Below are 27,309 nucleotides of genomic sequence, written 5' to 3'. Positions count from 1 at the left end.
ATTTGACAGATTCGTCCATCCCAAACAGGGGCCCGTGTGGTCTGAAACATTCAGCTTGTCACAGTGCCTTCAAAGGAGGAACTATGATCACACCTTGACAAACTCTAGACTTGGTCTGATTTTACTTCCATGCAGTGTCATATTTTTAAAATTACTGCAACCAGTGATATTTTTCTAGAAAAAGAGGTGCCGGAGCTCACGGTGAACGCCTCCCTTGTTGTCTAATAACAGCAATGGCGCCCACCTGAGAGGTGCCAGAACTGAGTTATGGTGAGCTGCTGCTGAAAAAAAGCCCTGACTGAAAAATTTATATAGTGTTGATAAGGACAACATTATGGTGGCGAAAGATAAAGAATCCCGGAAATTTAGCTAGCTAGAATGATGATAATAGCAATTATAAATTCACCCACCCATACCACTCTGCTGACCAAGGCAAATGATGGGCACCTTCTCTCACAGGAACCTCAACCATGGAGATGAACCACAATTTCAGTATCAGCCAATATCAGGTTTATTCACCCATACAACGTACCTGCTACAACTCCAGCAATGTAGACAAACCCGATCCTTGCAGCACCATGTACCATTTCAAGGGGGACTCCAACTAGAAGTTGAAGCACAACATTGAGTCCAAGGTGCTCTATCCTGGGGGAAATGGAAATAGCATTAAAAAATAAAATAAATAAAATTCTTGCATTCCAGGGGGTTGGATTAGATGACCTTGAGGGTTCCTTCCAACTTTACAATTCTGTATGATTCCTTTTGGTACCAACAGACAAGTACAGAGACTTTGTATAAATAAATAAGTCACCATCTTAGTGCCAGGGTTTTGGGTGGTTTTTTAAAAGTTTATTTTTATCTAGGTTAAAATAGATTATTTCCCTAAGTGGGGGGGAAATGTCATGATTCGGGTTTAATAACCCTGTCTTTAAACTATGTTAATTAGCAAAGTATATTTGCAAGCAGAACAATTAAGGATATTGCTTATAGGCTGGAAGACTCTGGTATAAATCTCAGCTCATCCACTAACTGGTTGGACAGCCTTAGGCAAGCCACCACCTCTTAAGATAGCTAGAAAATGGCCCTCACAGTTCCAAGTAGTTAAGTAGCTACAAAACTTAACCAGCCTTGATTTACTGCCTTCTCCCACCTATTATACCCAGGGTGTATGGGGGGCAACCCACAGATTGTCATGTTAGCAAACCTAAAAGTGCCTTTGTACTCAGGATCATTTAGAACTGGGTTTGTTTGTTTTTAATGGGGAAAATACCATTTGGAAAAAAAGATTTTAAGAATCCCTTATATAGCAGGAAGTAGAACGAGATGCAGGGTAGTACATAAGAAAAGTCATGGGAAGATGCCCAATGTTTTCTAATGCCTCTTGCGGGGCAATGATTTATTTCGATTAGAAGACCCTTAGAGGTTCTGTCCCTCAGTGTGTTTGATGCATGCCTGTTCTTTTAAAAAACGTCTCAAGAAGCATTCCATTCAGCCCAACTCCTACTGCAGCCATGAGCATCGGAGCCCCATGGTCAATAAGCACCCATAAAACATAATTAGCTTTCCCATGCTCTGAATGTGTCATTCTTTAGATGACAATAGAATTGATTTATCAAGGCTTCACCTTCTCCGCAACCAAACAAATGGGCCCTCGAATCAATGCAAGTCATTAGTTATGGCAGCAATACAAATGGGTGGGCCTCACAGATAATTAACGTCCGCTCAGCTTTAAAGCGGAAGGCTAAAATTTACAGCTTTGGTTTCTTAGAAAGCTTTTCTCCATCGGGATCAAGACACAAACAGCACATTTTGGGGAGCTCTCAGTCACCCTTAACAACTGCCTTCTCCTCAGCTACCTTCTGGCTGTCCCAAACGCCCATAAAAAAAGCAGATGAGCACAGTAAATTAAGAGTTTCAAATTAACATTTTAAAGTCACAGCAGGAAGTATGACAACAATAGACTTCACCACCTTTATATTAGCTTGCCTTTTTGGGTTGGGGAGAGAGGAATAATGGCCTCACCATTAAAAGAAGAAAGAAAGAGGTTATTACTACTCTTCCAGAGATTTATTTTATTCTCTGAATGCGAAAATAATCTAATGAGGGTAGGCTGGCTATAAATGATGGTTTAGCTACCTAACTGTAGTAAGTATTCCATCATTAAAAAATAAATAAAGCAGGGGTTGCTTCTCAAGTGGGGAATGTGTGTGCACACGGTTTTGATAGCTTACACTTCCAAAAGATTTAGAATCCACTGCAAAAAAAGAAAAGAAAAGTAATAAGGCTGTGCTGGCTAAGTCTCTTAATATTTACAGATGTGAGGCATTGGATAGTGTATCTTCCCAAGAGTTTCCCTTGGAAACCAGCCAAAGTTGTGAAAGAAACGTGATAATTAAAAGGTTCAGCACATTTTTCCAAGCAACACGACAGCCTAACAGCAACAAGATACTTGTCAAGGCAGAGGTTAGCATTTTGTGGGAAAGGGAGGCATACTGAAGCATAGTTTAAGCACTTATATCTTTTTAAGGTTTCAACCTGTTTTGCAAATCTCTATGGATAAAGGCACTCCTTTTTGGCTCATATTCCAATTAACATGCACGGGTTCTAAAATGTAAAAGTGGCATTACAGGGGTGGGTCGAAGAGCGTGACCAGGCCTGTAGTGGGCAGGGAGACAGTGTTTAATCCTGCCTGCTGGTACTGTCCCAATGAAAATCTCTCACCACCACCTCAAGCAGCTATTTCCAACTTGAAGGACGCTCCTATCAGAAAGCAAGCAAATTATGCAAAAATCCTGCGGATCTGTCAGACAAAGATACTTAGCGCTATGAAGTCAAGAATGATATACCCATATTTCCTCCTTCAGCTTCTGCCCCTGCTGTCCTATGACCAGTAGGCAATATAAACCAGCTCTTACAGAACATGGTTTTATCTAAAGATCGCAAATCATTTTAAAAAATAGGGACCGTGTGTAATACTTTTTTATGGACACCTAAGAGCAACAGGATTCTCCCAGCGTTTTAGTTTCAGAGCAGAAGACCTAGGGCGTGATTCAGGTTTAAAGGGCCCTCCAACGGTGCCCTCTCCTCTGTTGATGTGTTGCAGTGGGCTCGTCTGGCAGGAGTGGAAACAGCAGTACTCCAAGAAGTGCCAAGGTGGTTGGAGACGACTATTTTGTGACAATGTGCTGAAGGAGGCCATTGTCTGAAACTAAAATGGCAGCTAGACCCAGCTGCCTACCACTGCTTGGAGTGCCAGGCTGGATTTGTTTTTATGGGGGGGGTGGCAGGGTAAACATCAGCAGGGCCCCCCAGCAGCTGTCCAAGAATGCCAGGCAGTGGCTTAGTTTGTGTGTGTGTCACAGGGGAAGTTGCCCCAGGCACAAAATTGTTAGGGGGTTCCAACCTTCAACACCTATTGAGTGCTGCCTCAATACAGCTGTGTGCTTCCATTGCTAGGCTCTGTTGAAAATGGCTTCTCCATGCAAACCAGGAAATGGTCTTTCCAGACAACGGAACTACTCTTATTTTCTTATCTCTGTGGCTGGAATCTTCTGAGTGACATGGATGCCGTTAGGCAGTTGAATGTGCATGCATACTCCGTCTGTTTCCCTCCCTCTCACCCCCTCTGTACAGCCCCGGGCGTTGGCAACCCACGCTATGCCACTGATGGCAGCTCTGTGTCGCCCCCTGTCTTTCCCATGAGGTAAGGGAAACCCAACCCCCCATCCCAAGAAATTCAGACCCCTTTTCCCCTAGAACTCACCCTGCATGCATGAATATGTAGGTGAGGTACCTCCAGGCCTGGGCACGGAGCTGAGGATGATATAACAATGAGTTCTTCAAATATAAGGGATGGGTGACTTGCAGCACAAACCTATCTAGTACCACTCCATTGTAAAGAAAGAAGGCAACCTAGGAAAGCAGGGAGATCGCACAGTTAAGTGTAATTCATTCAAGCATCTGGCCGAGAAAATATACGCAAGGAGACATACAGGCTTAATTCCAGCAAGTGCAGTTGTGGCTAAAGGTCTGTCCAGATCTTCTCCCTCACATGTTTGCTGTACATGGCGGGGGGCGGGGCAGGGATGTGGGATTATGCTGCTACCTGTTTAAGCTTTGATGGCGACCAACTCAATAGTCATGCCCCCAATAGCTCCGCATTTCGTGCCAGTGTGGAAGTGGGCCAATGTGTGCACACCGCTCCTCCTTCACAGGATCAGAACCTCAGGTTAGCCAGACTTCCTGCTTCTGTGGAGCAGCCCTGTGTACATACACTGGCATGAGCTAAAGCCCCCTTTCACACTGGTGTCACACATATGGCTATGGGAGGGTGTGTGGCTGGTGGACATGCAGACGTCAATAGTACTGGTTAGTTGCAACTACCGTATTTTTCTGTGTATAAGACTAGGTTTTCCCCCTAAAAAATAATGTCAAAAATTAGGGGTCGTCTTATACACGGGTAGTGATGAGGGTGGACTGGCGACAATCTGAATCCCCCAAAATAGGGGGCGTCTTATATATGGGAGCATCTTATAGATGGTAAAATCCGTCCCAACACTTTCAACAGGATTCAGACTAACTTCTGCTTGATGCGTTTCCATATGGGGGACTTTAGTTTGATTATTGTTTAAATTGGTTCTTAAAAAAATGCTAGCTAGAAGATACACACGCATTTTTAAAAAAATCTCTCTTCTCCTTTCTATGACCGCATTCATACATGCCATACATGGCAAGAGGCTCAGAGTCATTTTTTTTAGTGGCGCCTAGTGTGACACTTGTATCTCAAGTCTCTTGGGAATAGGGTTTGTAGGGTTTGTTCCTGAAACGCAGAACACCTGCCCATTTATTAAAATGTGTTGACAGCCTTTCTACAGCACCTCCCATTGTTTTAAATTGTTCAGTGTGGAATGATTAAAACAACTGTAAAATATACTCAGTCAGAAACGCAGAATTGCTTCTCGTCTCCCTCTCTTCTACTTGGAGACATATGGTATGACACAAATTGGGACATAGCTGCACATTTCATCATGCTGCACATTTTCCCATCTCACCTCACATTATTAACTGCAGAAATGAGGGTGCAGAAACTCATGCCTTGCGTTATACAATGGTACCTCAGGTTACATACGCTTCAGGTTACATACAATTCAGGTTACAGCCTCTGCTAACCCAGAAATAGTACGTCGGGTTAAGAACTTTGCTTCAGGATGAGAACAGAAATTGTGCTCCGGCGGCACGGCGGCAGCAGGAGGCTCCATTAGTTAAAGTGGTGCTTCAGGTTAAGAACAGTTTCAGGTTAAGAACGGACCTCTGGAACGAATTAAGTACTTAACCCGAGGTACCACTGTACCAGATACTATTACCTGCTCCACGCCCTGGTTAATGTCTAGTTTCAAAAGCACCACATTTCTAAAGCACCAGAAATCTGGTGGGTCTTCATAGTGAGGCTGCTCCATAACAAACGCAGCTTGCTGGGTGGAGAAGAGCTGGTATCATAGCTTCCTGGCAGGTGGGTCACTGGGAGGGAGAAGGACGAGGCAGTGGGGAGGTCGCCATGGCGCATATGCACAGTCCAAGTCAATCTGGTGCTCTTGCCAGTGCACTGGCGCTACATCAGCCACCCCGCCATCTTGCCCCTTCCTTCCCTCCCCAGTAAGCAGCAGTGACTCACCGGTCAGGAAGGTAGCACAGTGCCTCTGCTCCATGCAGCGAGCTTCTTCTGGGCTACACTGCTAAGCACTACTAGAACTCCCCTCTTAGAAACTTGAGGTACTGAGAGCAAGGCACCACCGGAAGATCTTGAAGGTCGGGAAGGTTCATATGGCAGGAAGCACTCTTGCACATGCTTGGATCCTTATAGGTAGGGTCTTAAAGGTCTTAAAACTGCTCTTTGTATTGGGTTGGGAAGCACAGAGGCAGCCAGTGCAGATGAGCAACAATCCGTTGAATAACTTGGCTACTATCCAGTGGTGCGGTTAGACTATTTTAGACTTTGGACCTTTTGGATTTATGGAGATCCCCTTCTTTGGTTGGTAAGGGGTGCTACTCCATGTGCTTCAACATTTGGTAAGCCAGCTGTGCTGTGTCGTTGGACCCGCCTGCTCATTCTGCTGAGTGGGACTTGGACACCTGCCCTAAAGTCCTACCACTGATGTACTGCCCACCCCTACAAGCCGGGCTTTGCACCAGCTGAAGCTGGACATCTCCTCTTACATGTGAGATGTCTAGGGCATGATCTTTGCCATCAAGGAAGAGCCCCCAGGAACCTTAGAAGATAAAAGGCCCTCCTGGCACAGTTAGCACCCAGGATCAACCTTCAGGTTACTCACGGACCTAGTTAGCAAGGATGTGACCCCCACCTAGAACAGGCAAACACACTTCTCCGGAATCTCTTTGCTAGCTTGGGAGATACTTGCCTCTACAATGGTGATGGCAATCATGAACCAAGGTGGGGGGCAGCAGGTGTAGCTGTCGTAATACCACTTCCGATCGATCTCACGCGGCAGAGTCTCATACGCAACGTGGCGGATCAGCCGCTGGGAAAGGCTCAGTCCCGTCTCCTCCAGCAGGGCCTTGCTGCACAGCCTCCGGTTCCCCTGCAAGATGGCTTGGCGAAAGCTGTTGGACCTTTTGTTACTCATCTGGAGGAGAAGATCAAAGGAGAGAATGAGGAGGGGGAATTAACAAGCTGAAATCAAGTAATGGCTTGGTGGTTAGACTGAATGGGGTGATATCGTATATAAGCTGTACTCCGAACAGACCCACTGAAATCTATTAGTTCATAAGTTAATTCCACTTATTTCAATATGTCTACTCTGAGTATGAAGGTAGTTGGATATCACTCAGGGAATTAAGTCGGCTTGGCAAATGAGGGCATGAAAAAAATGCCAAGATGTGGAGAAGTTTAGCAGATTTAGGTAAAATGAACCCAGATCAGGGTACCTTGCAGCCCTTTCTACTTGTATCAAGCTCTAGGTCAAAAGAACATTAACTGGCTCTCGTTCCACAAAGAATTACCTCCGAATTAACATAAAACAAACGTGCTAAATGCATCACGTGGGTTCTACTCTGCTGAAAATCTCATGTAGAATAGCCATTGCCATTTCTTTTCAGAAAGTGGTCGTTAAAATTGGTTGTTAGAAGACTAATTTTTGGTGCCTCCAAACAAGAAACATCCCATATGCTCTTATTCAAAAAGACACTTCTGTGCAAAATAACAACATTTGATCTATTAATCAGAGCAGGATATAGAAAAGGCCTGACTGGCAAGCTCTACTCCTTCATTGAGAAATGTGGGTAGCGTTTTTTTTTTTTTTGTAAGAAAGCAAGTGGGGGAAGAGATATGTGGTGCAGTATGCCAGGTAATGACTGGAATGGAATTTAGTCAAATACTCAGCCTTAGCTGATACTACCAAATCTGCAGGAAAACTTGTACAAGTATTGTTTCAGTGGTACTTAACAGCATAACATGCATACACTTCAATGCGGAGTGGCTATTGGAGATGACAATTTGCTCATACTGACTTTTATCATGCTGCTTGGACATACTTGCCTATTATAGGGATGGGACCATGTGGCTCTCTGGATGTTGTTGGACTGCAACTCCCACCAGGCTCAACCAGCAGGGTCAATAGTGAGAGATGCCAGGAGCTGTGCTTCAACAACAGCTGGAGAACCACGGGATGCCCTGTCCCTGTTCTATACAGAATGACTGGGGGGAAAGTTATTGATTTAATTGAAGAAATTAGTGGATGAATCACAGGACTGTGTTTATTTGAAAGGAACTGTCAACAATATCAAACAATAACAACAAATTAATAGTGGCGAAGGGGCTTGAAGAACTCAGAGAAGCTATGAACTATGCCGAGCAGGGCACCCAAGATGAACAGGTCATAGTGGAGAGTTTTGACCAAACGTGATCCACCTGGAGGAGGAACCGGCAAGCCACTCCAGTATCCCTGCCAAGAAAACTCCATGGACAAAGACAACAGGCATATAAAAGTTATGACGCTGGAAGATGAGCCCCTCAGGTCGGAAGGCGTCCAACATGCTACTGGGGAAGAGCGGAGGGCAAGTACAAGTAGATCCAGAGCTGATGAAGCGGCTGGGCCAAAGCCGAAAGGACGCTCAGTTGCGGATATGCCTGGAAGCGAAAGGAAAGTCCAATGCTGTAAAGAAAAATATTGCATAGGAACCTGGAATGTAAGAACCATGAACATGGGTAAGTTGGAGGTGGTCAAAAATGAGATGGCAAGAATAAATATTGACATCCTGGGCATCAGTGAACTAAAATGGACGGGAATGGGTGAATTCAGTTCGGATGACCATCATATCTACTACTGTGGGCAAGAAACCCGTAAAAGAAATGGAGTGGCCCTCATAGTCAACAAAAGAGTGGCAAAAGCTGTACTGGGATGCAATCTCAAAAATGATAGAATGATCTCGATACGAATCCAAGGCAGACCTTTTAACATCACAGTAATCCAAGTTTATGCACCAACTACTGGTGCTGAAGAAACTGAAATTGACCAATTCTATGAAGACTTACAACACCTTATAGAAGTGACACCAAAGAAGGATGTTCTTCTCATTATAGGGGATTGGAATGCTAAAGTAGGGAGTCAAGAGATAAAAGGAACAACTGGCAAGTTTGGCCTTGGAGATCAAAACGAAGCAGGGCAAAGGCTAATAGAGTTCTGTCAAGAGAACAAGCTGGTCATCACAAACACGCTTTTCCAACAACACAAGAGACGACTCTACACATGGACATCACCAGATGGGCAGCATCGAAATCAGATTGATTATATTCTCTGCAGCCAAAGATGGAGAAGCTCTATACAGTCAGCAAAAACAAGACCTGGAGCTGACTGTGGCTCAGATCATCAGCTTCTTATAGCAAAATTCAAGCTTAAACTGAAGAAAGTAGGAAAAACCACTGGGCCGGTAAGATACAATCTAAGTCAAATACCTTATGAATACACAGTGGAAGTGAGGAACAGGTTTAAGGATTTAGATTTGGTGGACAGAGTGCCTGAAGAACTATGGATGGAGGCTCGTAACATTATACAGGAGGCAGCAACGAAAACCATCCCAATGAAAAGGAAATGCAAGAAAGCAAAGTGGCTGTCCAATGAGGCCTTAAAAATAGCGGGGAAGAGAAGACAAGCAAAATGCAAGGGAGATCGTGAAACATACAGGAAATTGAATGCAGATTTCCAAAGAATAGCAAGGAGAGACAAGAAGACCTTCTTAAACAAGCAATGCAAAGAAATAGAGGAAAGCAATAGAATGGGAAGAACCAGAGATCTGTTCAAGAAAGTTGGAGATATGAAAGGAACATTTCGTACAAAGATTTCCATAATAAAGGACAAAAGTGGAAAGGACCTAACAGAAGCAGAAGACATCAAGAAGAGGTGGCAATAATACACAGAGGAATTATACCAGAAAGAAACGGATGTCTCATATACCCCAGGTAGTGTGGTTGCTGACCTTGAGCCAGACATCCTGGAGAGTGAAGTCAAATGGGCCTTAGAAAGCACTGCAAATAACAAGGCCAGTGGAAGTGATGGTATTCCAGCTGAACTATTTAAAATTTTAAAAGATGATGCTGTTAAGGTGCTACACTCAATATGCCAGCAAGTTTGGAAAACTCAGCAGTGGCCAGAAGATTGGAGAAGATCAGTCTACATCCCAATCCCAAAGAAGGGCAGTGCCAAAGAATGCTCCAACTATCGCACAATTGCACTAATTTCTCACACTAGCAAGGTTATGCTTAAAATTCTACAAGGAAGGCTCAAGCAGTATGTGGACCGAGAACTCCCAGAAGTGCAAGCTGGATTTAGAAGAGGCAGAGGAACCAGAGACCAAATTGCAAACATGCGCTGGATTATGGAGAAAGCTAGAGAGTTCCAGAAAGACATTTACCTCTGCTTCATTGACTATGCAAAAGCCTTTGACTGTGTCGACCATGGCAAACTATGGCAAGTTCTTAAAGAAATGGGAGTGCCTGATCACCTCATCTGTCTCCTGAGAAATCTCTATGTGGGACAAGAAGCTACAGTTAGAACTGGATATGGAACAACTGACTGGTTCAAAATTGGGAAAGGAGTACGACAAGGCTGCATTTTGTCTCCCTGCTTATTTAACTTATATGCAGAATTCATCATGCGAAAGGCTGGGCTGGATGAATCCCTAGCCGGAATTAAGATTGCCGGAAGAAATATCAACAACCTCAGATATGCAGATGACACAACCTTGATGGCAGAAAGTGAGGAGGAATTAAAGAACCTTTTATTGAGGGTGAAAGAGGAGAGTGCAAAATATGGTCTGAAGCTCAACATCAAAAAAACGAAGATCATGGCTACTGGTCCCATCACCTCCTGGCAAATAGAAGGGGAAGAAATGGAGGCAGTGAGAGATTTTACTTTCTTGGGCTCCATGATCACTGCAGATGGTGACAGCAGCCACGAAATTAAAAGACGCCTGCTTCTTGGGAGAAGGGCAATGACAGGCCTAGACAGCATCTTGAGAAGTAGAGACATCACCTTGCCAACAAAGGTCCGTATAGTTAAAGCTATGGTTTTCCCAGTAGTGATGTATGGAAGTGAGAGCTGGACCATAAAGAAGGCTGATCGCCGAAGAATTGATGCTTTTGAATTATGGTGCTGGAGGAGACTCTTGAGAGTCCCATGGACTGCAAGAAGATCAAACCTCTCCATTCTGAAGGAAATCAGCCCTGAGTGCTCACTGGAAGGACAGATTGCGAAGCTGAGGCTCCAGTACTTTGGCCACCTCATGAGAAGAGAAGACTCCCTGGAGAAGACCCTGATGTTGGGAAAGATGGAGGGCACAAGGAGAAGGGGGCGACAGAGGACGAGATGGTTGGATAGTGTTTTCGAGGTTACCAGCATGAGTCTGACCAAGCTGCGGGGGGCAGTGGAGGACAGGAGTGCCTGGCGTTCTCTGGTCCATGGGGTCACGAAGAGTCGGACACGACTAAACGACTAAACAACAACAATTTGTTGGAAGCCACCCAGAGTGGCTGGGGCAACCCAGTCAGATGGGTGGAAGAGGAAGAGGAAGAGGAAGAGGAAGAGGAAGAGGAAGAGGAAGAGGAAGAGGAAGAAGAAGAAGAAGAAGAAGAAGAAGAAGAAGAAGAAGAAGAAACAAAAATGGGCTTTCCTTTATAGTAGAAAAATGACATTACTATCTGATTAATTTAAAGGAATCTGTACAATTGCACTCATCTCAAACTTTACTTACTTGAACGAGCATCCCTGATTTTAGTTTATTAAGTAGTTCTTGCACATAACTAGATCTGGCCAATATCTGGTTTTCAGCATTGTGACATACATCCAGCTAAATATCGCAACATACTGATATATCACAATGTGTGAAATAAGGATGGAGATGTGCAAAGGCATTGGCTGGCTTCACGGTTTTTCCTGCATCCACACACCATGATTTGTGATATATTGCCAGGTCAAAAATTATGAAACCAATATAATGATATGGACTTCAAAGCAGTTTTCGGAGATATATCAAAATAAATATACTCATAATGAATTGAAACAATGCATTCCATCTTAAGATATATAGAGGGCTGTCTTGAGTTAATCACACAACAGCAATGGACTGTATAATGTGTTTACAACCCTAATCTACTGCATGCTTGTCATAATAGTTAATGCTGCTTTGGTTGACAAATATCGGTTAACACAAGTATTACAAATGTCTCCCGCAAGAGAGGAGAATTTGACTCGTATTTAACTTTGTAAAGCTTTGAATTCTCCAGTGATAAACTGCTGACAGTAAACTGGGTGCAGACCCTGGCTCCAGCATTATTACAACCTCTTGTTTTGGCATATGCCCCCTAGTATCCATACATTCCTGCATAATGAAGTACAGCAAGTATGTGGGATGCTCCAACAACACACGCTGTGAAAGCTCTTGTGCAATTGCCAAAACCCCTGCCAAGAGCCAATCCACTACAACAGTTTCGTTGACATCTGCTTGTAGATAGCTGCCAACCCTCACTCAGTGTGAGAAATGAAGCACAAAAGCATTATAACCCCTGCCCCTTCTTTTTTTCCTTGGCTCATGGCCTTAGGATATCCAAGCTCAAACTTTCTGCTTTTCAGACATACAACAGATACAGTGGTACCTTGGTTCTCAAACCCTTTGGTACCCAACAACTTGGAAACCAAACACTGAAAATTTGGAAGTAAGTGTTCCGGTTTGCAAACTTTTTCGGAAGCCGAACATACTCTGTTTTGAGTGCCACACTTCCATTTTGAGTGTTACGCTTCCATTTTGAGTGCCACACTTCTGTTTCGAGTGTTATGCTGAGGTCTGTCTGTTTTTGCTATATATTTTGCGTTTTTATGGCTCTTTTTTGTTTTTGTGACTGTGTGGAACCCAGCTACTGATTGATTGATTGATTGATTGATTGATTGATTGATTGATTCATTCATTCATTCATTGTGTGACTGCAGCACATTGCTGATTGCTTTCATTTTATGGATCATGTTAAATTTCTGTTTTAGGGGTTGTTTTTAAATGTCTGGAACGGATCAATCCATTTTGCATTACTTTCTATGGGAAAGCATGCCTTGGTTTTGGAACACTTTGGTTTTGGAACTGACTTCTGGAACGGATTAAGTTTGAGAACCAAGGTACCAATGTACTGGGTAACTGCTCCACACAGAGCCAAACCGCTTAAATATATCATTGCCGTAACTATGAGACATCACAATTGTGACTGACAAGGGATAGACTGTAACCTCACTGAAGCACCTACTGAGTGACCCTAGAGAAAGCTTTCAAGGGTGTCCACACATCAAAACAAGTGGGCATGTGAATAATCATGAATGGCAGGTATATCAATGGCTATGTATCAGAATAGCTAAAACTGAACATCCATGTTCAGAAGATGCATTCCTTTAAGTACAGTGGTACCTCGGGTTAAGAACTTAATTCGTTCTGGAGGTCCGTTCTTAACCTGAAACTGTTCTTAACCTGAGGTACCACTTTAGCTAATGGGGCCTTCTGCTGCCGCCATGCCACTGGTGTGCAATTTCTGTTCTCATCCTGAAGCAAAGTTCTTAACCTGAGGTACTATTTCTGGGTTAGCAGAGTCTGTAACCTGAAGTGTCTGTAACCTGAAATGTCTGTAACCCGAGGTACCACTGTACTAGATTCAGGGAACACAAATAGCAGAAAAGAGGGTCATCCCCACAACTACCTTGTTTGTGAGCTTATCAGCTGCATCTGACTGGTCATTGGCTTGATTGACACAGTTACATTACAGTGGTACCTTGGTTCTCAAACTTAATCCATTCTGGAAGTCTGTTCCAAAACCAAAGCATTCCAAAACCAAGCCACACTTTCCCATGGAAAGTAATGCGAAATGAATTAATCTGTTCCAGACTTTTTAAAACGACCCCTAAAACAGCAATTTAACATGAATTTTACTATCTAACAAGACCATTGATCCATAAAGTAAAGCAACAATCATTGCACCGTACTATAAAATAAATAAGACAGTATTGTAGATGATAAAAATTAAAATTATTATTATTTTCTTACCTGCACTGATGACAGTAATTGTTTGGATGGGGAGCTTTCATCCATTTCCACAGTCACACAATCAATCAATCAATCAATCAATCAGTAGTTGAACTGGGTTCCACACAGTCATACAAAAAAAACCCAACAAACCGAAAAAGCCTCAAAAACAAAAACGCAAAATTAATAGCCAAAACAAAAGAGCCAAACTTAATCCATTTGACATCTGAAATGTTTGAAAACCAAGGCGCAGCTTCTGATTGGTGCAGATGCCCCAGAAACAATAGTTGATAGCCGCATCAGACGTTCAGCTCCCAAAAAATGTTCGAAAACCGGAACACTTACTTCTGGGTTTTCGGCGTTTGGGAACCAAGGTACCCCTGTATAGGACTTTACTGAACTGGCTGCTTCCATAAATTGTTATTTATGGAAGTCCACACGAACCCCACAAGCAGGGTTTCTGCGACTTTTTCAGCTACACAAAAGCAGAAATGCAGCACAATGAAGCCCCTCCACTTCCCATCAATCGCTGTATCTGCACGGCAGGAAAAGATGTGCCTGATTATTTCTGATTATTGAGCAGCTGTTAGAAGTATGAAAACCCAGCCAAAAAACACTGGCAATGCTAAAGCAGAATGCTGGACTAACTAGATCCACCATTGAGCTTGTTCACAAAAGTAGGAACGCCAGAGTGTCTCCGAGTGCCCCAGACACTCTCTTCCAGGGAACACGAATGAATTGGAAGCAGAAAGCTTGCTATGCAGACATTTCCCTTCTTTCAGGTGCAAGACTGTAAATCACGTTACCTGAGCAGCCTTTTCTTTAAAGCTGCAAATAAGGGTCATGAATTTTTCCAAATTGCTGCATGGCAGTAGCAATATATCCCAGCGAAGCGCACAGGAGACCCATGATTGTCACAGCCATACAGTTTCATAGCTTTCTTCACAATAGAGTACAGTACAAATAAAACCCTGTTCCATTTAGAAATGGCATATGTAAAGAAAAAAAGAAGAAAAGTGTTTGCCTTACAAGAACATAAAGAGTACGCCACAACAGCAGCAAGAATACTTATCGCGAAGTATTGGAAGACACAAGAATTACCCACCCAAGAAGAATGGCAGATGAAAGTGATGAACTATATGGAATTGGCTGAGATGACTGGCAGAATCCGGGACCAGGGAGAAGAGTCAGTGGAAGAAGATTGGAAAAAATTTAAAGTATATCTTCAAAAATATTGTAAAATTAAGGACTGTTAGAAAGATGTTGGAAAAAGAAAACTAGATGGTTTTGGTTGAAATGACATAAAGGACTAAGTAAAGACGAGTTGATGAAATTGACGAAAAGAGAGGACGTTAAATTGTAATATTTTATGTTAAACTATTTAAATGAAAATAAGGTTAAGGATTTGCTGAAATAACGATCTGAATTAGAATACAAAATTGGGAGGTGCGAGGAGGTCAAGGAAATAAGTAAAGGAAGAAAGTTGTGTAAAGGATTAATCAGTTCTTTTTTTTTTGGTGTTGTTATTTTTTTTGTATTTTGTATTTTGTATTTTGTACTTTGTAATTTTCTTTTCTTCTTTTTGTTATTCTTAAATTTTGAATAAATATTATTAAAAAAAAATACAAGAACATAAAGAGTCATTCTGGATCAGTCTGGCATCCTGTTCTCACAAAGGCTAATCAGATGCCCATGGGAAATTTGCAAGGAGAATTGTTTGGTTTGGACTGCTGGGTGGCATGAAAACATTTCTCCCCACTTTAAGCCAATAGCAAACTACGAACAACTAACTGTTAAAATGGTGCAACAAGGCTTCAATGGCGGAATACCATAGTAAACATATTCAAAGCAATGATCCCTGATAGCCACTGTTTGTGACTGGGTCCTGGGGTCTGCGAAGATCTGCAGTTACCACTCCCTCAGGCTCAGAACTTCTTAGTAATTGGATAAATACAACAAGGAGAGCAATAATGAAGATGTGTATCTTTGGGGTCAAGGGTGCTCAGATTATTGCAGTACTGTCCCTCAGTCTCCTTAAGTCGAGGGTTGCACCACCCATGTTCCAAGAGAAGATTTAGAGGCACCTCCAAGGTATAATGAAGTATTGAAATAGCATCAAGCGTGTTCCACAAGCTTCAAGGACAGCTTCACAGTTTTCACCTTCCAGGCAAGAGACGGAGGATTAAAACAGGTAACTGTAGGTACATACACGTATGTAACTGAAATAAGAAAAGAAATGCATATTGACTAACTAAACATACCCATATAGGTAAAGGTAAAGGTACCCCTGACCATTAGGTCCAGTCGCAGACGACTCTGGGGTTGCGGCGCTCATTTCGCTCTATAGGCCAAGGGAGCCGGCGTTTGTCCGCAGGCAGCTTCCGGGTCATGTGGCGAACCAGAGCAGGGCACGGAAACGCCATTTACCTTCCCACTGGAGCGGTACCTATTTATCTACTTTCACTTTGATATGCTTTCGAACTACTAGGTGGGCAGGAGCTGGGACCAAGCAACGGGAGCTCATTCCGTTGCGGGGATTCGAACCGCTGAACTTCTGATCGGCAAACCCTAGGCTCTGTGGTTAAGACCACAGCGCCACCCTAAAAAACTAAAAACTAAAAAACATACCCATATATAGGTAGGCAAATACACATTTGTCCTTGGGACAGCTAGTTAGTAGAGTTTCCTGCATGAATCAGGTATTTGGGTTTTAATGACTGCATTAGTAAGCCCATGAACCTAGAGAAGGAAACTCTTTATGGGGCTTGATGAAAAGACCTAATTTTCAAGATTCAAGCCTTAACCATGACAAGTGAAGATCTCCCAAAGAGTAATTGTGGAACATATGGAGCAGAAACTGGCAAACTGTCTGCCAGCCTTGAACAAGGTAGTCAATGCAGTGCTCTCCATACATTGCTGGACTACAATTCCCATCATCCTACACCATTAGCCATGTTGGCTGGGGCTGACAGAAGTTGCAGTTCAGCACCTTCTGCAGAACATCATGTTGGCAACCCTTAGGCTGGAATTACTGACCAGATAGTTCTGGATATTACTGTACCCATAAGTCTTCTGTTTATAACAGTCATGACTCATGAGCAAGAGGGAAGCATAGGCTGCAACTCCTGGAGCCCAGCTGGTGCCAAATGCATTGCTCTACTTTCCTTTGGACCACATCAGTGAGACCGAGAGGGGAGTCTTGTCATCTGGGCAGCTCAGAGAGAGACCCCATTCACACTGCCTAGGCTTGCGTCTTGGAGAGGTCGCTTTGGGTGCTGTGATTCTCCAGTAGTTTGACTCTTTTTTTCAGGGAGTCAAATATATTTTTATCAAAGATTTCTTAGTTTACAAAAGTATGCGCAATGTCTCTTTTTTCAAGTTACATTTTCTACAGATCAGTTTCATTTGTGGAGACATTAGTGTTACATTAGGAAGAGAAGGGGGAAAGAGGTGGAGGGGGGATGATGAGTGGAGTGGGGTGGGGTTGGGTGGCACTGCTTCTATTCTACTTTGTGTATGTGTGGGGTTTTGTGTCAGCATCACTTGTGTGGGAAACTGACATGGGGACAAATAGAAGAAGACGCCTTCACCCCGATATGGTTTTACCCTTTATCACATACACAGCCCAACAAGACAGCAACACGAACCTGCCAACAGCATATGAATCAATCTGGCTAACCTGATCCAAACACCCCCCCCACACACACTTACACACAAAAACAAATTTCACTACAGTCAATCAAAGACAACCAACCTCGCCCTAGGCCAACCCCAACCTCTCTCACCACCAAAGGAATACAAGTGAACAGTAGTTTGACGTCGTGAGACATACAGGTGCCAATGGCTGCAGAAGAAGACACTAGCCCTTCAACAGAACAGGAGGTAGCACTCAAGGGGTGTGGTTTCCAGTCAATGACAGGCTGGCCCTGCTCTAAATCTCAGCCAATTCCTCCAGGACCTCACTGAGACAACAGGGATGGCTGGATTTAGCTGCAGAAGCACTGTCCTTGGTGCTGAATTCACTCCTTTGGTCTCCCATCCGGATGCCTTTGCCTTGGAAACCAGGAACCTGTGACTTCCCCTTACTTGAGCTATCGTTCTTCCTCAATGGTGGGCATCCTTATGGTTCACAACAGCCCCCTCCCAACCCAGAAAAAAACCTTTACATTTTCGCTACCTATTTTGAAGCAATTTAAAAATGAACAAGCAACCCAATCAGATTTGAATGTGATGACACTGAGGGCATACAACGTTCTTTCATTGCCCTCATTCTGAATAGCAGAGTAGAAGAAGAAGGAATGCATCCCCACTGTCAAGGCAACCAAGATAAGGTCCCAGGTTCTTGTGCCCTGCAGCAAGCAATCAGTCTGGTTTCCCCTATAATGGGGACATGTTTCCTTTACCCCTTGACTTCTGCACAATGGGGAAATACTGTTGCCTCCTTTGCAGGACCTGGTGAAAGATCATTGAAGGGGGAGCACATTTATTTTCACTTTTTACTTTTGTTACTTTTAAAAATATATATATATATAGAATTTACCTTCCTCCTCAAGTAATCCAGCTATTATATAAATAAATATATATGTTGATTTTTACACACAAGAGTGAAAAAAAGGAGAACACTTCACAAGGAGTGTTGTGTGAAGACAACACCTCCCACTGCAGCTCAACCCTCACTTACACCAGAGTGGGAAGTTCTCCAGCACAAACCTTACTGAAATTAACAGTGTCCTCACACATCTCTTCATTTTATAAGGCTTAAGTAAGAGAACCATGCCCATGGATTGCGTCCCACCAAGGAAATCAGACCTGTCCATCTCTCACTTGTTTGCCTTAATTGCATTCAAAATATGCTCACCTTGGCTCATGGTGGGACCACCTCCACACAAAAACAGAACACTCACTTCCTTAAATAAGAACAATGAAGATGTATCCCTGTCCCACAAATATGTCTACAGAGAAGGGATTGGTAACTTGTGGCCATCTAGACCGGGATGGTTCAACTTTTCATATGAAGTTGGCCACAAGACAGGTTCTCCATTGCTTCTACGGAATGTCAGCCACCTTTATTTGATGCATCTCAAGGAAAGGTACTAAGCGGCGTGGTCACATACTAAAAACAATGTGTAAAAATCAAATACTTTTATTCTAATTTGAATAGAAGCTGGGGTGAGATGGGGAAGATGAATTGATCCATAAGCGAGCAGGAGTTGTACCATCAAAATTACTCCTAAACGCTGCTGTTCACAGCATGGTTACCAGCATGCAGCAGAATCAAGTTATGATTATTATTATTTATATACAGAAACCCAAATAAGCAGAAGATGCTCTGTGAAGAAGTAGGAATTGAAGGCATGCAAGAGGTGATATCTGTTCAGCGAGGCAAGCGGCAAATGAAACCTTTCTGTTCACAACACCTACCTGCGCTCACGTTCCATTAATTTTACGAAGGCCTGCATATTAGTTGCTTTTGATCACATCTGGGTGATAAAAATGCCAAGAGCCATTTAAACTGGTAATCTTACAAAAGCAGTAAATGTTGGCATTAAGAGATGAAATTAAAACCCCTAGGCAACACACTGACAGTTCTCCAGAAAGGACATGTCGTATAATGACCTAACTTCATCCGAAAAAGGTGCTTCCACTACAGCTGGAACAAGCAACAACAGCAACAAAATAATATTCCTTGCTTCTTACGTATTAAGAACAATCACAGTCCACCTCTTTCAGTTTCCCAAACGACTTTTCACTTTAAAAAGTTACATGTTTAAAATTTTGTTTCAGAATATCAAGATGATCAAGGGTCTGGAAACCAAGCCATATGAGAAAATGTTGAAGGAGCTGGGGATGTTTAGCCTGGAAAAGAGGAAACTGAGAGGAGATATGATAGCCATCTTCATATACCTTAAGGGCTGTCACGTGGAAGAGGGAACAAGTTTGTTTTCTCCTGCTCTGGAGGGTAGGACTCAAGGCAATGACTTCAAGTTACAAGAAAGGAGATTCCCACTAAACATCAGGAAGAACTTTATGACAGCAAAAGCTGTTTGACAGTGGAACGGTCTCCCTTGGGAGGTAGTGGACTCCTTTTCCTTGGAGGTTTTTAAGCAGAGATTGGATGGCCATCTGTCACGGATGCATTAGCTGAGATTCCGGCATTGCAGGGGGTTGGACTAAATGACTCTTGGGGTCCCTTCTAACTCTAACCCTTGTAATGAGGACTCCTAGATGTTTTCTCCTTAAGAAATGGACACAGGCCTGCTGCTTCAAACATGTACATTTCTTAGAATGCAGTTCAGTGTAGAAAAGAAGTCTGTGAAACTTGCATGCCCAAGATGGCCACTTTCTCCAGCATGTTGACACTAAGGGTGTAGCAGTTGACACGACTGTTTAAAGCAGCCCTCAGCAAATAAGCAGAACTTGGAGAATAATTCTGTCCTAAAAGAACAGGTAAACAGCAAAAGCAGTTGCGTGTCGAGACCCTGCTGCCACTCCCCGTTGGAAAATACAGTGGTACCTCGCAAGACGAAATTAATTCGTTCTGCGAGTTTTTTCGTCTTGTGATTTTTTCGTCTTGCGAAGCACGGATTTTGGAAAAGCTTCAAAAATCACCAAAGTCTTCAAAAACATCAAAAAAGGCTACCACACCGCGTGCTCGAAGTCAAGTCGCAACTGCACCCCCTGAATGCACGGTTTTAAGACAAAGGAAACAAACTTGCAAGACAAAGGAAACAAACTTGCAAGACGTTTTCGTCTTGCGAAGCAAGCCCATAGGGAAATTCGTCTTGCGAATCAACTCAAAAAACGAAAAACTCTTTCGTCTTGTGAGTTTTTCATCTTACAAGGCATTCGTCTTGCGAGGTACCACTGTAACTCACACAAGGACACAGATATGAGGTTTATGTTATTGGGCAAATTTGGCCACAACTTTATTGAATTACAGAATGTGAGCGGTATTGGCTTAGGCATTGATTGGACCCGACTATATCTGACTCCTGCCCGCTGTGCAGGAAGTCCGGTAAGGGTAAACCACTGGTAGGGGGAGCCCTGTCGATGCAAACCAACTCAAGCTCCCCCTGGTGTTCCTGTCTGGGTCGTGTCAAGGCCCTGGCCCCCAGCTGGGTTTGGGACAAGATCAACGGCCCTGGCCACACACCCCAGCCAGCAGATTGGCTGGCCAGCTGGGCTCTGACGCAGCCGGGATCCCCAGGCAATGGGGGACAAACCCCCCCGCCCCTGGTGAGGAGTGGGTGACCATGTGGTCCACCGCAACTCCTCCCCACTGGGAAGTGGAGCGGATTTCTACACAACAAACCCATACCAATTCCACAGTAATGTCTTCCACTAAAGAAACCTAGGAAGCATAATTTGATGAGGGTGCCGAGAGATCTGCAAGAGTTCTTTAGCACCAGTTTCCAGGTCAGGAGTAGGGGGTTTGTGTGTGTGTGTGTGTGTGTGTGTGTGTGTGTTGGTAAGGCGGGGGAGTAATAAAAACATACCTGAAATTTCATCTTTCTTCTCGGCCTTTGAAGAGGCAGGGAACTGAAAAACTGGAATATTAATTTTCTTAGCTTAACTTGTGTATTTTCTGGCATCTCTCACATTTTGTGATATGATAATAGTGCTACATAGGGCTGAAGCTGATGCAACATGGGAGACTCGCAATTGGTTCTATTTTGGCCCTCGGTTTCTGAACTGTCTTGGGTTTTTGTCTTGATTTATGGGAATGCTTTCATGCTCACAGCCCCCGGCTAAATGCAGCAAAGAAAATCTGAATCTGTTGTGTGGCTTTGCTTGCTTAGCTCTTGGAGCTATAAGGTTCTGCAACTGCTGTGGGCTTCCGGTTTTAAATTTAATCTATTTGTGGGATCAAGGTCAGATACGTTATTTATGTACGAGGCAGCACCTTTTTGTTTTCTGCTTAATATACATTCCACCTTATATTCAAACCTAAAAAAAACCCCAATACAGATATCCAAACAGTATGGTGATCACACACACAAAGAGTCCTGCAGGATCAGACCAAAGGCCCAACTCTTTTCTGTTCTGTTCTCATAAATTTGTATACATTCTGCCTCTTGTACTGGAGGTAGTACCAGCCATTATGACTAGTTGCTATGAATAGCCTTATCCTTCGTGAATTTGTCTGAACCCTTTTCAAGCCATCTACGATGCACAGCAGTAGCAAATTTCACAGCGTAACTAGGAACCTGTGTGAAGGAGCATTTCCTTTTGTCTGCCTTGACTCTTCCAATATTTTATTCCATTGGATGGCCCTGGGCTCTAACATTACGGGAGAAAAATCTCTCTCTGCCCACTACGCCCACAGGACACATAATGTTCTTCACCTCTATCAGACCCCCTCCTTACTCACCTTTCTTCTAAACTCTCATCATAGGGGAGTGCGGAAGCATTGCGGCATTTGCTGGCGCATGGGGCATGTGTGTACATGCACACACGCCAGGTGGGTCACAGAGGGCTCAGGGAGCCCACCATGCCATTCCAGCCCTTGCCACCAGTGCCAAGTGGGGAAATCACACCGTCTGCCCACAGGACCTGACACGCCGATGTGGCCCTTGGCAGGCAAATCACGGGGTGGCCAATCAGCAAGGCGGCAGGGGATGCGGTGGCAAGGCCAAGCCAGGCTCTGGGGCTCAGAGACCCCCAGCAGCAGGCAGGGCAGGGATCCCTGCGTGGGGGTACGTGGTTTGTGCCCTCTCGGAATTATGTGCCTGGGGCTACGGGCCCCCCTGTCCTGCAGTGCTACACCCCTGGGGGAGTTGCTCCAGCCCCTTGATCATTTTTGTGGAATCTTTTCCAGCTCTACAATATCCTTTTTGTGCGCAGAAGTGAACACAACAATCCAAATACAGTTGCACCCGAAAAGATATGTACAGTGGTACCTCAGGTTAAGTACTTAATTCGTTCTGGAGGTCCGTTCTTAACCTGAAACTGTTATTAACCTGAAGCACCACTAGCTAATGGGGCCTCCCGCTGCTGCCGCGTGATTTCTGTTCTCATCCTGAAGCAAAGTTCTTAACCCGAGGTACTATGGGTTAGCAGAGTCTGTAACCTGAAGCGTATGTAACCTGAGGTACCACTGCATATACCACTGTAATGATCATGGCAGTTTTATTTTCCTATAGATCCCTAACATAGAATTTGCCCCCCCCCCCCCCACAGCAGCCACATGCAGGGTCAACTGTTATATTGAGCTATCTATCTACCGTAATACCTAGATCTCTTTCCTGTTCAGTGACCACCAATTCAAAAACACGTGGTTAGGATTTTTTTTGCCCCTGTGTGTAACACTTTGCACTTGCTTACCTTAAACTTTATTTGTTATTTTAATGCCCATTCATCCACTTGGGAGAGATTATTTTCGAGCGCCTCACAATCTTTTAGTTTTTACTACTCTCAGCAATTTGGTGACATCAGCAAACATGGTCACCACACTTCTCATCAGTGTTTTGTTTTTCTAGAAAAAGAGGTACCGTCGTACCTTGGTTCTTTAACGTCTTGGTACTCGTACGTTTTGGCTCCCAAACGCTGCAAACCCGGAAGTAAGCTTATGAAAGTTTTTCAGAAGCCGAATGTCTGATGCAGTTTCCACTTGACTGCAAGAAACTCCTGCAGCCAATCAGAAGCCATGCTTTGGTTTTCGAATGGTTTCGGGAGTCAAATGGACTTCCGGAACGGATTACGTTTGAGAACCAAGGTACGACTGTACTGGAACTCACCATGAACACCTCCCTTGTTCTCTTATAATGGCAATGGCACCCACCTGAGAGGTGCCAGAACTGAGTTCTGGCTGAAAAAAGTTCTGCTTCTCACCGATATTCATGTGTGTGTGAGAGCATTTAAATGTGTGTGCATTTAAATAAATATATATGTACAAGTACCGGCATGTCCCTTATTTTGCCTAAGCTCAAAAGCAGTTTGTCTTCCTTCTTATATGCTAATATAATTGGTTAACATAGACATAACTGCATAATTATAAATTTTATGTTCATGTGTGGGGTTTTTGAGTGGGAGAAGATCAGATATGCTCATTCAGCTCACGCTTATGACTGCAGATAGGAGTATTTGCTTCTCCTCCAGCTCAGAACCTCTCTCGAAGTCTGCAGCATGACTGTCCGTTTTACTCATTTTAAAGCATTAGAATTGGGCATGGTGATGAAATGTTGTTAACTTAGGTGTTGATAGGAAAACAGTGGCGGTGGATTTTAGCCGTTTATTTTCACCCTTTCAATTAAAATGCTTAAAGCTCCAGAGGTCAACACTGCACAAATTCTAGACATGTTTTAGTTCCCATTCTAGTTCACCTCTGTATCACCTGTATACATAACCAGTATAGTAAAGGTAAAGGGACCCCTGACCATTAGGTCCAGTCGTGACCGACTCTGGGGTTGCAGCACTCATCTCGTTCTACAGGCTGAGGGAGACGGCATTTGTCCACAGACAGCTTCCGGGTCATGTGGCCAGCATGAGTAAGCCGCTTCTGGCGAACCAGAGCGGTGCACGGAAACGCCGTTTACCTTCCCACCAAAGCGGTACCTATTTATCTATTTGCACTTTGACGTGCTTTCGAACTGCTAGGTTGACAGGAGAAGGGACCGAGCAACAGGAGCTCACCCCGTCACGGGGATTCGAACCGCCGACCTTCTGATCAGCAAGTCCTAGGCTCTGTGGTTTAACCCACAGTGCTACCTGCGTCCCAATACATAACCAGTATACAAAGGCACAATTGAATCACAATTAACCTGAGTGCATATAGTAAAGCTTCTAATCTCGAAACTGCATAACCTCCGCAGAGCCTCTTTCCTCATTACAGATATTTTAGGTGTCACGTATTCAGAAATGTGACAACCAGGTTATTTGAAAACACATATATCACACAGGTCTATTTGTCAGAAGCTGAGATTGGCTGCAGGCAGCACCCTGCCAAACCTGGATTTGTTACTGAGTAATGTGTGAAAAGACCTTACAAACCCCAGGCAACATTAGCTTACTATCACTGCCTATAAAGTATCATCTGTTCTCTGCTACACCTAACCAGAAAGGCTCCCATATGGACACAATTCGCTTCTTTGATTTCTGCAGCGGTATAGTATTATTCTTTACGAATCGAGTATGTAACCTCTAACTGAAAGAACAGAGAGTCCATTGTAGGCTGGCATGTTCAATAGTTCAGGTCCAAAATACAAGGAGGGGCCACCCTGGTCTTCTCCCCCCATGCAGTTGATCTGTGGCTTCTTTAATAAGCAGGTTATTAAAGCTGGAGGCAGAAGTACAAAAAAAGGGGGGGGGGAGAGAGCTAACGGGAGAAAATATATTCAGAGTCATTAAAGACTTGTTCTCTCCAAAGTGGTTTATTGGAATATTCAGCAAGCAAAGAAAAGAAGCAGACTTGGGTTATTTGCTAATGACACATGATGCACTCTCCCAAAGCACATTCATGCCTGATCTGAAGAAGATACAGTGGTACCTCGGGTTAAGTACTTAATTCGTTCCAGAGGTCCGTTCTTAACCTGCAACTGTTGTTAACATGAAGCACCACTTTAGCTAATGGGGCCTCCTGCTGCTGCCACGCTGCTGGAGCACGATTTCTGTTCTCATCCTGAAGCAAAGTTCTTAACCTGAAGCACTATTTCTGGGTTAGCGGAGTCTGTAACCTGAAGCGTCTGTAACCTGAAGCGTATGTAACCCGAGGTACCACTGTACTTATAAATCAGGGGTGTGGAACCTGGTTGCCATCCAAATGTTGGTGGATTGCAGCTTCCATCATCCCTTAACCACTGGACACACTGGTTGTGTTTTGATTGAGAGTTAGAACTCAACAAGTTCTCCATTCCTGGTAGAAATGCCATGCGACCACTACAATATGCACGTCTACCAGAGTTAAATGTGCTTACTAGATCGTTCTTAAGTATTTTTCCAAACTCGTCAATGATGGAATGGCATATGTAAAGAAAATGATGGAATGATCATTGCCACACGCGACTTCTTAGCCAAATGGCTTTGACTTGCAAGAGCCTTTAAACTGCAATGAGAGAACAAGCCCTATGATATGGACTTAGGAAGGGGAAGCGATATTCAGGTAAGCCAGGTTCTGAAAATGTCATTAGTAGTAATTATACCTATGAATAGGACTGCTGCCCTAAACAAGGATTCATAAATGTTATATTGTTTTCATTATTATTTATTAATTAAATTTTAATGCCACCCTATACCCATAGATCTCAGGGTGGTTCACAAATGTTGGCTGGGTTTGACAGCTAACCATTGATTTTAGTAGCCACTGAGGCTTAGCTTTGACATCACCTGTTTTATTTTTATTTTTTAAATCATTTTTTATTGGTTTTACACATATTTTCCAGCATATCATCCTTTTAAACTTCATTTCAAAATCTTTGGCTATCGCCTAAGACTTCCTTCACCCTCAACTGATGGTTTTCTAAAATCCTTTCTAATTATGCATTTTGTTACTACAGTTATTGCTATAGATTCAAATCTTAATACCTGTTCTTAATTCTCTTCACAATAATTTATATATTACTCCTTACAAAACTTATTTTAACCCTACAAGTGATGTTAATTGGTTACAGTTACTTTCCAAATACAGTAGTACCTCTGGTTACATACTTAATTTGTTCCAGAGGTCCGTTCTTAACCTGAAACTGTTCTTAACCTGAAGCACCACTTTAGCTAATGGGGCCTCCCGCTGCTGCTGCCGCGCCACCGCCACCGCCACACAATTTCCGTTCTTATCCTGAAGCAAAGTTCTTAACCCGAGGTACTATTTCTGGGTTAGTGGAGTCTGTAACCTGAAGCGTATGTAACCTGAAGTGTATGTAACCTGAGGTACCACTGTACATCAAAAGCTTCTTCCATTCCTTTAGGAAAGTCTTGTCCTGCTGGTTCTGAAGACATCACCTGTTTTAAAGAGGTGAGGTGGCACTGTCCTTTTGTTCCTTTTGCCCAGAGAGGTTTTTTAAAAACAACACCACCACCACATGGGAAGATCAAGAGGCTCTGTAGATTAGTGTGTTTGCAGCAACCCTTTCCCTTCAACAAATGACACATGGCCACAATACAAACACGCAATACAGCCAGGAAAAGATGCTAAAGGCTGGGCCTTAATTAGACGTGGCCTCCAAAAGCTTGGGGAAACACTTCTGTCTCTAATGGGTGGTGAGAGCTCATGAGAGCTGTACCTTTCCACACCTTAAGGGGAGAGAATTCCACAACAGGGGTGTCACAAAAGAGAAGGTCCTACTCTTTGGTTCCCACATGTCAGGCAAGGTTCACCAGCGGGACCATAAGCAAAGCCCCCCGCCTTCCCCCTGCCAATCACAGACTCATAATGCAATTCATAAAAATTACATTTCTTGTTACATTTGCAAAGCTATGCCCTGCAATTCTAAGATGGTGTGATGCTTAAAGCACCGTACGCCCTAGGAATCTCATTTGCTTAAAATAAATAAATAAGATATTGCAGATGAAGACTGTGCTCCACAACCAATATGAGTCCAGATTTCATATTCAGAAAGGAGTTTTTAATAATAAAAAAGTTTCTCATACATATATAATTAAAATGTCTATTCTAACTGACATTTCACTTATCAAAGTTCCAGCTTTCTAAGTGATTTGAAACAGCTGAGCAATCATGATGGAGGATGAAAATTTCATTGCCAAGTTCCACTTTAATAAGCATAATGATGAGTTGCCAGACTATTTCGCTTG

The 27,309-nt window shown here is 43.4% G+C and overlaps 2 protein-coding genes and 1 long non-coding RNA gene across 12 annotated transcripts in view; 1 reads left to right on the top strand and 2 right to left on the bottom strand.

Annotated features, from left to right (window-relative positions):
- The window catches only part of RNF135 (ring finger protein 135), a gene marked incomplete at its 5' end in the record, with an annotated part of 230,923 nt that overhangs the window by 30,451 nt on the left and 173,163 nt on the right, over window positions 1–27,309 (bottom strand). The window lies entirely within an intron of this gene.
- RHBDL3 (rhomboid like 3) overlaps window positions 1–27,309 on the bottom strand; it is a 133,418-nt gene that overhangs the window by 21,222 nt on the left and 84,887 nt on the right. For 7 of the 10 annotated variants that reach the window (XM_079965538.1, XM_079965533.1, XM_079965535.1 and 4 more), the window contains 3 exons: window positions 6,417–6,641; window positions 3,764–3,912; window positions 533–645 (listed from right to left, as the gene is read on the bottom strand). In XM_079965538.1, the coding sequence (XP_079821664.1) occupies window positions 533–645; window positions 3,764–3,912; window positions 6,417–6,641 (487 nt within the window). The remainder of the gene's footprint in view (window positions 1–532; window positions 646–3,763; window positions 3,913–6,416; window positions 6,642–27,309) is intronic. The other 3 variants (XM_079965536.1, XM_079965537.1, XM_079965539.1) reach the window with 3 other exon arrangements.
- Window positions 10,090–27,309, top strand: part of LOC307210157 — a 53,774-nt gene continuing 36,554 nt past the window's right edge. The window contains exon 1 of the long non-coding RNA XR_013835884.1: window positions 10,090–10,120. This is a non-coding gene — a long non-coding RNA (uncharacterized lncRNA). The remainder of the gene's footprint in view (window positions 10,121–27,309) is intronic.

Source organism: Podarcis cretensis, assembly GCF_951804945.1.
Source record: "Podarcis cretensis genome assembly, chromosome: 2".
NCBI classification, from domain to species: domain Eukaryota; kingdom Metazoa; phylum Chordata; class Lepidosauria; order Squamata; family Lacertidae; genus Podarcis; species Podarcis cretensis.
The sequence above is the reverse complement of the archived record's forward strand: the minus strand, read 5'-3'. Positions and strand labels throughout refer to the sequence as shown.